We start from the raw sequence: 12,633 nt of genomic DNA on the forward strand, positions 1-12,633 counted from the left end.
GTAGTTTGGAATAACCAAAAATAGAACATAAAAGTCTTTCCGAACTCACGCTGCCGCTGATTTCTAAAATATAATAAAAATTGTTTGGCAAAATTATATTCAGTTTTTATAAACCACTTGGTTTTGTTCCTTTGTTGAGTTCACCGTATTTTTCATAAAGAATAGAACCGACTATAGTATTTCCGTTTTTCCCATTTTTTATTGTATCTAACTCTGTGGGTGATAAATTGGAACATCATAACTCCCTGATATTGGTTTGAAACGTACAGAGCTTGCTAGTAAACTAACATACGGTACTGTACCTACAAGTATCTGCCCGTCTACAGTACCTATACTTTTTTTATTTGCTTTGTTTGAAGTGTTTGTTTCTTTTCTTTTTGTTACTCCGTTTTCTTTTTTCTGTAGTGAGCTATAAATAAATTATTAATAGGATGGCACGTTACCCCTTTATTATTGTCTATATTATGTAATTAATATTGCTTAATATGTAATCAGTAAGGAATTGTACTGCTACTGCCCCCCCCCCCCACCCAGTGCTGGTTTATCTAGATCAAACCAACCTTGTTTAGGGTATATAATCATAAAACCATAATTGCATTCTTTTTCATTAAGTAATTTGCACATATAATCTAAATTAATTTATATTTTCAGTAATAATTAAAATCAAATTGAAATTTTCGAATAGAATTTTTAGACAGTTAACTTCAAATAGAAGACAGTTAACTTCAAAAGAAAAAATAGTAAAAAGTTAGTGCACAAGTAATAATAAAAGTCCGGAAGTCCAAAATTCACAAAATTAGAATGGTAATCGTGGGAGTAAAGGCGAATACAAGCAAAAGAAAGATCACTTTCAAATAAATCTTATAAGAAGTATGTTTTAGTTTAATTTTTTTATGTCTTTGACGCATTCTCGCTATTGCTTATTTCTGGAGAGACACAAAACCCATGCATTTTTAAAAGCCGATTGGTTTAAAGACAAACTGTAAGGAATTTTAAGTAAGCCAGCAAAAAAAAAATTGGTTGCAGGAGATTTTGAAAGGAAACTCTGTTTCTATGTGTTTCAAATAGATCAAGAAAAGGAAACTCTGTTTCTATGTGTTTCAAATAGATCAAGAAATGACTAGGGGAATTGTAAAAGAATTTTCCCCGGGAAAGCTTGATACTTCAAAATAATACTTTTTTAGTTGGGAATTTCGTGTTTTTGAATATTACATTTATATATTGAATAAATAAAAAATTATCTTGCTTATTTAATCGCACATCTGCTCTGGCCCATACTGTTTTTTTTTTGTTTAAGTTTTACCTTTGCTGTACTCCAAAAAAAAAAATCTTTTATACTGCTAAAAATCAGATTATCATTAATCATAACCAGTATAATTACTAATTATCAAAAATATTTGGAGTTTGTTGCTCGTAACCGTAGTAACTTATCCATTTTATGGGTAAATGGTAAAACACTGATTTTTGTCTAATGATACTTAATGGGAGAAGACAGTTACTTTTAGACAATGGTCGGATGTTTAGTTCTGAGAAATCCAAACTGGGGTGCTACAGGGTTCTGCACTTGGACCATAATTTCTCCTGTTCATGTCAAAAATTGACATAATGCTGTTCATGGTTTTAATTCTATTTTATCTACTGATTCACTGCGACCTGATTTAGAAGCATGCCAATTTTCATCCTAGTTTACAGATGATACGTTGTTCTCAAGAAAAACAACACTTAAAAGGGGTGAAAGTTAAATTTGTGAATGGCATACTGCATGTGAGGCTCTTGTTAACTTTTACAAGTTATCGCTGGTCACTTACGATCGCTCTAGAAATAATTATTATGCTTGGATAACAGGAAATCGACTCCGGTGAATTTAATTTTCCCTTGGGCTAGCTCCTTAGTTTTTTTTTTTGTAGGGGAAGGGGCAGAGACCGTATCAACGAAAATATAGGCTTTAATTAATTAAGTAAGTAGGTAAACTTTTATTAATACAACTAGCTATAACAAAGTTTTAAATCTTGCCAATGGAGAGCCGAACTCAATGCGTCAGCTAATAGGTAGGTTACTGAAGAGAAACACAAAGCAACACAAATATCCAAAGACAAAAATAAGACAAATCAAGAAAACAAGCGCCATAAGGTAAAAAAAGAATGCGCAAAGAAAAAATAGTTGAGAACCAGCGTGAGTATAAATAATAATCAAAATTGAAAATGAATCTATCATTTAAATGTCCCCACATCCCAACAAGGATTAATCTTCAAAACGCATTATTTACTGATGAACGACTCTTTGGAATTATTTCCGTTAGATTAAATTTATTTGCAAAAGGGATATGGTACCAGAGGGAAAATCTAGCCATTTCAGATTTAAATAGAGAAAGATGAAGCCTCTTAGAGCGAATAAGGACAGAGTTAAAGGGGGCTCCAGAAAAAGCCTTATCATGGAAATACTTTGTTGGAGATTGAATGTAATATTTATGTGCCGCTCATTCACTCGTCGGATTCATTCATTTTTTGTTAATGGGGGAGGGGGCAGAGTCCGTATCAAATAAATTATAGGCTTTAAGAGGAGAATAAAGGTAACTGCTGGCTGGGAATGTTGGTATTTTAGGCCAATCAAAAACATTTTTAACACGATTTACTCTACGCACCATGCACCTTTCATTAGTTAAATGATTGTATTTTATTTCCTACCAAAAATACAGCATATCACTAATGGAGTAATAAATAAGAACAAGAAAAAAATAGAGACGTGTAAATACAAACGAAGAAATAAAGACTTGCTTGCGATATTCATGGTGATTTAACAAGACCGCCCCAAACCTATGGACTTTGTCAACATGTTTGATTTTCTTCTCCTACCCGGGGCTTTAAATGCTAGCCCAATATCTTTGACGGTATTAAAAACCATTTTAATGGTATTTTAAATTTAAAAAAAAGTGAAAATAACAAAAATACGTTTCTCTCTATTTTACTAGTAGTTATTCTCTATGTTCTTTGTTAGGATGGTTTTTACTTAAATTATTTATCTACTGCATGTTTGTTTCCATAATTTTGTAGGATCTTCTTTAATGCTGGCTAAATGTAAAATGAATTTCCAATGAAGGTGGTAAAGTTTTCACGTCTCATCTCCGTATATGTACGACTTCCCCCATTTGAACATTTATTTGTTCGTCATAGAAAAGCAGTGTGGTCTGGGAAAAGGATACCTAATTTAATTTATTACGTCGAAAGTGCGTTATTTGACACATGGTGAGAGGCAGGTTAGTTTGTATGGATCAGGTCAACCTGTTCTAGAGGTGTATCGGGCCTTCGTCAAAATAAGAAAAAAAAAATGCCCATCGGAGCTCAGAACACGTAAGAAACATTACAAAAGCATGTTTATAACTTTTAGTTAAGTTCTTTCATTTTATCTTTACTGGCCTTGATAGATACCCTACAGAAGAAAGTTTACCACTTAGGCCGAAATTTTTACTCAGACTAGATCGGTTTCGAAGATGAATTGTCCGGACTAGGGGGCTCATATGACACTTTTGTAGCATTGGAGCTTTTAAGCGATTGACAGAAGAAAAAAAAAAATTGATTCACGCCAATTATGAAATTTTGTCTTTTAGCTTTCTGAGTTTCTTCCGGTCTTGAAACTTTTTGATTTCCTATATCCAGAAAAGGAACCCTTTCCAGTTCCAGATATTTCTCACGCTATTTGCGTACACCAAATGGCAGCCACTTGCATTTGGATGCATTTGGCCAAGAAGGCGGTTGGACCTCAGGATCAGACAACCCTCCAGAGAGCGTTCCCGAATTGTCTTAGATTGCACTACGAGTGAGTAAAGGAAACTATTTACGATGTATGCCCAAATAGCTAATGTATATTTACTTTCCCATGCCCTTATAAGTTGCTTAATTGCTCGAATAAAACGGACTGCAGCCATTAGTAGAGGAGTCAGCATTAGTGACTCCTTTCAATAGTATTATAGCCTTCCTAGTTATCAATTAGGTCGTAAAATTATCAAAAAGCGCGTAGATATAAGCATTAATATTGAAATGAGCCCTTAAACAGCTCTGTTGGTTGTTCCAGTGCCCGCCCAGCGCCAGAGAAGAAAAAAATCGGGCTACTCATTTTGACGCAAATGGTATAGTTTTTATATCAATCTGCCACCGTTTTTGAGGGTTTTGAAGCTCTTGTGAAAATCTTATAATTTTTGTCACTAATTTTTATTTTTTAGTTTAACTCATTACCGACAGTTACCATTTCTTAATTAGTGTCAAATTGTGACTCCTCAGTATTTGGAAATTCATTTAAATTACACTTTTAATTTTCGGTTACTTTTGGCTGTGGTTTGCTGTTTACTATATTACAGGTATTACTCTAACTGTTATTTTACTTTAAAGTTAGTACAAGTTACTAGTCTGGCTAACCTACACCTTCGAAACGCTAAATAAAATCGAAAATTTTTTGAATAAATAAAAATAATAATATAAGCTAAAAATAATAATGGGAAAATATAAAATGTTTATATAATAAAAAACGATATAATAAAAAAATAAAATGATTATAAAATAACATTAAAGATAATAAATAAAAGTAAAACGCTAAAAATACCAAGTGATCCAGTGAATTGTCCCTTCTGCTATAAAACTTTCAAGTTTATTATAAACTAAATCAGTTTGAACGGTGTCATTATTTTTTTAGTCATTCATTTCCCACAAACTCGAGGATTATATCAGTTTAGTAAATAAAGTTGCAAACACTTTCCAATGGATTGGATAAAGCAGCAAATTATGGAAAAAATGAAAAATAACTAGAAATATAGAAATGTATAACTCTAGAAATATAGTTGAATAAAAGCCATGAAATAAAAAAAAAATAGACAAATGGAAAACAACTAGAGATATAGAAATATACAATTCTAGAAATATAGTTGAATAGAAGACATGAAATAAAATAGTGTCAAGAAATTAAAACTTATAGTCAGGGCCACGCCCAGGATCTTAGTTTGGGGGGGGGGGAATTCTTCCTATGGACTTTGTCTAATGGTCAACCTTGGAGACCGTCAGTCCGCCCCTTGCGAAAGAGGACGCAAACGCGTCCATTAGGCTCATTTTTTATCTTTAAGGGAGAATTTTTTTTATTTTTTTATTTAACTACTTACAGATAGTATTTGTTAATGTTAAACATACGGAACAAGTATTTTTTCAAAGAAAAGTAAAGAGCCTCATTAAACCAAAATAACCAGAAATAAAGTCAAATAATCTTCCAAGTAAAAACTATGGAGTCTAATAGAAAAAAGAAGAACATGATATAAATATTTTTTTTCTATGAAAAAGACTATGTCAATAAAAATTAACATATATTTATTTAAAAACTTTTTCTACAAACAAGTTTGTCAAAGAATAGAAAAGAGCCTCGTTAAGCCAAAAATGAGTAAAAATAAATTCAAAAAATTTTCTCAGCGTAAAACTCCCACAAACCACCATCAATAAATGAATTAAACTCAAAACGAACAGAATTACAATAAATAACCGATTCAAACTCAAAACTAACAAAAATTAACATGAGTAGGGCTGCCAACCCCCACACCTCCTCAAAACCAGTAAAGTCAAAAAAGTGAAAACATTTAAAATGTATTTTGTTTTCAGTGAAGTCTAAACTTTGTTCTGGTCTTGAAGAGGTGTGGGGGTTGTCAGCCATACTCATATTAATTATTGCTCATTATGAGTTTTGAATCCGTTATTTATTGTAATTTCTGTCTGCTTGGGTTTAATTCATTTATATATGGTGATTTATGGTAGTTTACGCTTGAAAAATTATTTGAATTTATTCTACTCATTTTTCTTAACGAGGCTCTTTACTATTCTTGATTCTTTGACAAACCTATTTTGTAGAAAAATTTTCTATATTAATTTCCGTTCATTTTTTATTCACATAGTCTTTTTATAGAAAAGAATATTCTATATCTTTTATTTTTTCTATTAGACTCCATAGCTTTTACTTTGAAGATTATTTGACTTTATTTCTGCTCATTTTTGGTTGAATGAGCCTCTTTACTTTTCTTTAAAAATTTATGTTTCCCATTAAAAAATACTATCTAGAAGTAATTTAATAAAAAAAAAAAAAAATTCAACTGAAAGTCAAACCTTAAAACGAACTGAAATTATTACGTACATGAAAAGGGTTGCCTCCTCCTCAAGACCTCGCTCTTTACGTTAAAGTTTTTTTTATAGAATTTTAAAACAAACTTATTGTTCTAATTAAACATTTCAGGAATTGAAGAACGAAATCATCCTTAAATAATTAGGATAAAAAGTCGAAACTTTGACGTAAAGAGCAAGGTCTTGTGGAAGGGGAAACTCCTTTGCCTCCGTTACCAGTAGTAACAGAAAATCTATAAAATGGACTTTCTATTGTAATAATTACATTAATTAATTTTTCTTAATGTTTAAAATTTATTAAGATTATAGCTTCCTATTAAAGGCTTTTGATATAGAAAAGTAGCTTAATTTTAGAAAAGGGAGGAAACGACTTACTAAAAAAATTTCTGCTTGGTAGTACGGTCCTGTGTTCGATCCCAGCTGTTGGAGAGCTGGATGGCAGACTTGCTACCTGTCGACGCCCTATGCGCTGCCAAAGGCTCTGGGAGATCTTTATAATTTCATCTGTTATGCTGGCACTTAGATGAATTGGGATTGTCTGCAATTCTAGTACAAAATTTTTTTTTTATAGAAATAAGCGAATCCAAAGGGGGTTGGGGTTGTTAAGCCAGTGAATAAAGCAAGCAAGTTCAAATAGTAGATATTTTTGGTAAATTTCGATAATACTTTCGAAAAGTTAGTGTTTGTTGTTTTTTTTCTAGGTTCCTGTTGCAACAGAGTCAGTCATCTACATCATTAAATGTTAGCTCAAATGACTATAGACTTGCACTATTGTGCAATGCTTACAGCACCACTCCTGATATTTTGACGCGCCCTATGAACATTGTTCTGGAAACAATTCAAAAGGTTTTTTTCATTTTCTTTTCATAATTATTGCTTTTGAATTTTCAAAAAATTCAGATTAAATATACGGTAGTACTAGGTTCAGATTCAGATACATTTATTCAAAAATTCATATTCATCAAAATCTTCAACTTTCCCAAATGGAGAGACAAGCTCGACTATTGGGCAAGACATATAAACAAAATTTAACAATCCTCATTGATACAGAACAAACAAAAAATGAACCACTAATTCATCAATAAAATAAAAAAAAACAGTATCTTTAATGAGAGTATTTCAGGTGGAATAAGTGGAGTGAGGCCAAAATAAAACATAAAATAAAAAATTTTTACCACCCGTTCTGCAAGCAGATTCCATTATATGACTTTTTAATCGTCTCTCGAAAGATCCTTTTGGTAACTCAACAAATTTATTTAATGAATATTTGTTGGCTATTGATGGGATCATATACCGGAGGTTGAAACGGGATCTTTCATTTTTCACCAGTGGTAGTTTGTACGGGTTAACACATCTAGTTATCAGTGAAGTTTGAAAAACAGTGGATATAAATAGTATAAATAATTGGACATTGTTTCATAGAAGTTCCGGTAAATTGTTTTGAATATTAGCTGATATTGAATTGCTTATAATGTTCATATTTTATTGCAAGAAAATTCAGAGTAACGCTATATTATTTGTGTTTTTCAAGGCTTAGACTGCAGGCATACGTTAGTAGTAAAAAGTTCCCACTGTGCCATTTGTGGCGCATAGTGTATCCCTAGATTTTTGGGGGAAGTGATTCAACAGACGAGTCTCCGTCCCAGTCATCCCTGGGGTGGCTGGGGGAATTAGTTCTGGCCTCATATTGCCAAGCAAAGATGAATCCACCATACTGTCACGGGTCAAATTAGTAACGCAGGAGTGGAAATTTTAGCTTTGCATGCCTACTGCAACACCATCTACTAAATGTCTGAATAAAAAAAAATAATTTCCCTAAACTAAAAACAAAAAACTAACTCTTATAAAATAAATTTGAAGTAATAAAAAGCTTGATTTTGTACTAATAAAACTCCATTATTACTTTTATTTCGATACTTATTTTTATATTGTTATGCAAATGTTTTAATCAAAGAGGCTTAAAATTAAACCCGCACCAAATAACGAATATCTATCCACACATGTTTGCCTAACTCTGAAGAAGCTAATTTGACCAATAAAGCAAAGAGTCAATAAAGCAAATCAAAGAATTATAAAGCAAAGAATCAAATAAAAAAGCAAATACAAAAGCAAAGAATCAATATAAAGCAAAGAATGAACATAAAGCAAAGAAAAGAATCAATAAAGAACAGAATAAAGCAAAATCAGGAAGAAGATTCATTGCTGATTTTTGATTGTAATGCTTCAATTATCTGGTGACTAACGGTTTCCATAAAATTTTGATGTTTGCTGATGCGATTAAGCATCGTGTGAGTGTATTTGAAAATAGTATTAATCAAAATGGCTTCTAAAGAATCAATTAGTGTTCAATAGCAAGCGATATTCTGGGTATTTTTGGGTCATTAATGCTTCCCTTTTTCAAGAATACTGTTTTAATCGTAGAAGTGTGAGAGGTTATCCTTATATCCTTCCCTCAAATCCTCCCATACTCTTTTTCTCTCTCCCTGCCCACCTCCCCCTATTTATAGTCCCCCCTATCTCTTTTTTAGTCTTTACGAGTTAGTGTTCAAGTAGTACACGTATCTCCCGCCTCCTTTAAAGACCATTGATCTTTTATGGGGATACGTGTCGTGTATTTGTTGAATGTCTTTTTGTTTTTATTTTTGGAATATATCCGTCTATTCCATATTTTTTTTTCCTCTCCGTAAATGAGTAATTTTTTTCTCTGATAAGTGACCTGTGTATCTTCCCTCTATTTACAGCTCTTTGGGGAGATTAGTACAGTTTATTATTGTTTGTGTATTTTATTATGATTAAATCTTTTTTAATACATCTATCTAATCTAGCGCTCTGACCCTGAAAATTCGAGAAATCTAAAGAGTGGATTTGTCAGAATAAGTTCTGAAAATATTATAGAAAGTAGTGCTATTATCACCACCCGTGTTATTGCGGGAGTTGATGCGAGAGTTTGTTGCTAACATTATTCGAATTTAAAGATGATTATCCTAAAAATATAATTTTATGCTGTTACTACTGTAGCAACAACATAAAATACAGCATATAATAACAACATAAAATACAACCTTCAATAACAACGTAAACAACATAAATATTTCTATATATGGTAATATATATATATAAATATTGCATTCTGCTGAGTCTACAATATCGTTGATTGCTTGCCAATTAAGATTGTTTATCTATTTGATTTTATTTGATTTTTATGAATTAAAATCGCTATAAAATATTTTTATTTCATAAAGTAAATATGCTTGATCAGTATCTATTATATTTGTCTACTCATTATTGTTTACTTCATAAATATTTGTTATATTCACTTTATATCTTTATATATTTTTTGGGAATACTTACTGTACGTAGTAGGGTTAAGCAAGGAGGTGTACTTTCACCCCCAAATTTTAATGCCTGCATTGTAAGTGTACTGTCCGGAATCCAAAGTACCTGTTTTAGAGGTTTTTGTGATTTATCATGCTTAGCTTATACAGATTATTTGCTTCTCGTTATCGGTTCTAAAACTATCGCGTTTTATCCAGTTAGTGGCCTCTTCTCTTTGGAACAAAGGATTGTTTTTCATAGACAAATCTGAATATATTGTGTTTAGTGATTTTGCTGTATCTGATCTTCGAATTGCGCCTTTTTTCTTATTTCATAAGTAGATTCTTTTTCCTGGCTAGGTCTCACTCTTTGTAGGTCACTTAGCTCTTCCCGGTCTCAGGATTCTAGGTATGTTAAAGCGAAAGTTAAGCTATACTCTGTTTTAATTTATAATTTATTCACTTGCCTAACACTCAAGCCAGACAGGCTCTTTTAGGCTTTGGACGATTATTCCTCTTGCAATTCCAATCAGCTTGTTGGTCAACTAACATTAAATTAACTTTTTATTAGTGCAAATGTCTAAGTTTATAAATTGAATCAATCGCCTTGCCTGGCACTCATTTCAGAATGGCCCAATTTTGACTTGAGACGCTTGTTTGCCTGTCATTCCACGCAAACTGACGGTCCTGTGTCAATTCTAAATTCTTGGTTCAACTTGCCTAAAACCATAGGTAGGCGTGCCTTCTTTACCTCTCATTCCGGGCAATCTAATGGTCCTATGTCAATTTTAAGTTCTTAGTCAACCTGCCTGAGACTCTAGGCAGGCGTGTCTTGCTAAAAGATAACAAACAAGTATTGGTAAAGAGAGGCATACATACCTACTCTCACCCTTTACCCGTGCCATTTAACCAAACACTTGGAAAACTATAGATTCTAAACTATCTTAGCTCTATGACTATCTACCTTAGCTCTACTGCCCTAGCAATGATGCATGGACGGATAATAGATAGACATATCTATTAACGAATGAACTAACATCATTTTTATACAATTCTAATAGGGGGGGTTAATGTCAGATTTGCCTCTCACTCAACCAGACCATCTGTCTTGGCTTTTTTTTACAATTAGCCATGACTTGATGCCTACAACTATTCGATTTTAACTCAGAATTAAAAACAAAAACAAAAAAAAACAAGTTTTTTAACTGCAAGTAAGGAGCGACATTAAAACCTAAAACGAACAGAAAGTATTTCGTGTATGAAAGGGGTTGTCCCCTCCTCAATACCTTGCTCTTTACGATAAAGTTTGACTCTTTCTCACAACTCTACTTTTAAAAAAATAAAAAAGGGGGTGTTTCCCCCTATTTTCTAAAATAAGGCAAATTCTCTCAGGCTCGTAACTTTTGATGGGTAAAACTAAACTTGACGAAACTTATATATTAAGAATCAGCCTAAAAATACGATTCTTTTGATGTAAATGTTGGTATCAAAATTCCATTTTTTAGAGTTACTATTGAGTTACTATTGAGCCGGGTCGCTCCTTACTACAGTTCGTTACCACGAACTGTTTGATCAACGGGTATTCGAAAATTGTTGGAAACCAGAGTTGAAAAAACGAGAAATAGAAAGCGAGCTTTATCTAGACTATACTCCAACTTTTGTGCCTATTCCGTTCTTTTTCACGCCGGTGTTATCAATGTTTTTAAATATAGTGATTTAGTACAAATCAAAATAGACGATTAGCAGATTCATAAATTTGTGCTTTACCTCTCATGATCTTTTCACAATAGTAAATTGCTTATTTTATATACATGAACAGATATCATTCAAACATTTCAATCATTAAGCTCTAAATTGCTAAATAATGCACCATTAAGTCTTGGTCCGTTCCACACTTTTATCCGCCTTTTGTCGTAACTGGATTTATTTTATTGTGTATTTTTGTCTTCTGATCCTTCTTTTGTCTTGGACTATCATGCGTTTTTGGTGATTTTTGTTTTTTTTCACGGTTTTATATTTATTTTTGTGCACTCTGCTTTTGTAAAAAGCAGAAAATAAAAAAGTTTACTTTTTTGTAAAAAGCAGAAAATATATTTGTAAAAAGCAAAATTTACTTTTTTGTAAAAAGCAGAAAATATAAAAAGAATTATTGACTTATTGAGCGGTAAGAAAATTACCTGTCGCCACTTTCTATTGTATTGATTCTTGGAACCACTATTGAAAGGGTGAAAGATTTATATTATTATATATATTTCTATATATTATTCCTATTTATCATAATTTTGTTATCTAAAGGTTATTATTATATGTATTTCTTGTACTTTTTAGTCTGTTGTTTCATCTTCCCCTCTTGCTTTGCCACTCTTGGATTCATTAACTGTCCATTCAAAGATGTCTCTTATTCATGGCATAGTCACTGGTATTATCAAAAGTGCAACACTGAAGACTAATAATCCCTTACCACCAGCCCTTGTTGAAACATACAGCAGATTATTAGTGTATGTTGAACTGGAACTGCTGGGAATTAAAGGATTTATTGGTAAGCTGATGTCTCTGCTTTCTCTGCTATTTCTGAACACTTTTGTATATGGAAAGAGAAGTTACCATTCCTGTCCTTCCAAAGAAAGACTGAAAGAACTTCCCTCCCAAAATATTCAAATCTATTACCTACAATGCACATTAAAAAGAAAATTGAACCTTGCCCTATAAAAGAACCATCCTTGTATCCCAGACCTTCACTCCAAAAGCATAACGGTTAAAAAGAAAATTGGAGCTTGCCTTTTTAAAAGAACCATGAACCATCCCTGGATCCCAGAATTTCACTCCAAGAGTATAACGTTAAAAAACAAATGGGACTTTGCCCCTTTAAAAGAACCATCCTTGGATCCCAGAATTTCACTCCAAGAGCATAACGTTAAAAAAAAATGGGACTTTGCCCCATTAAAAGAACCATCCTTGGATCCCAGACTTTCACTCCAAGAGTATAACGTTAAAAAGAAAGTGGGACCTTGCCCCTTTAAGACATCCATCCTTGGATCCCAGACCTTCACTCTAAGAGTATAACGTTGATGTTTTCAAGGTCAAGAAAATAATAGAGGATTTGAAAAATGGAATTAAGTTTGATTGAGTTGGTAAAATAGAAGATTGAAAATTGCTTTTTCGTTAGTATTCTATCT

General features: G+C 32.4%; 1 protein-coding gene across 1 annotated transcript in view; it reads left to right on the forward strand.

Annotated features, from left to right (window-relative positions):
- LOC136036693 (mediator of RNA polymerase II transcription subunit 23-like) overlaps positions 1–12,633 on the forward strand; it is a 120,880-nt gene that overhangs the window by 38,852 nt on the left and 69,395 nt on the right. Inside the window, exons 9-11 of the mRNA XM_065719007.1 lie at positions 3,605–3,813; positions 6,845–6,989; positions 11,786–11,996. Coding sequence (XP_065575079.1) covers positions 3,605–3,813; positions 6,845–6,989; positions 11,786–11,996 — 565 coding nt within the window. The remainder of the gene's footprint in view (positions 1–3,604; positions 3,814–6,844; positions 6,990–11,785; positions 11,997–12,633) is intronic.

This window comes from Artemia franciscana, chromosome 15 (genome assembly GCF_032884065.1).
Source record: "Artemia franciscana chromosome 15, ASM3288406v1, whole genome shotgun sequence".
Lineage (NCBI taxonomy): Eukaryota > Metazoa > Arthropoda > Branchiopoda > Anostraca > Artemiidae > Artemia > Artemia franciscana.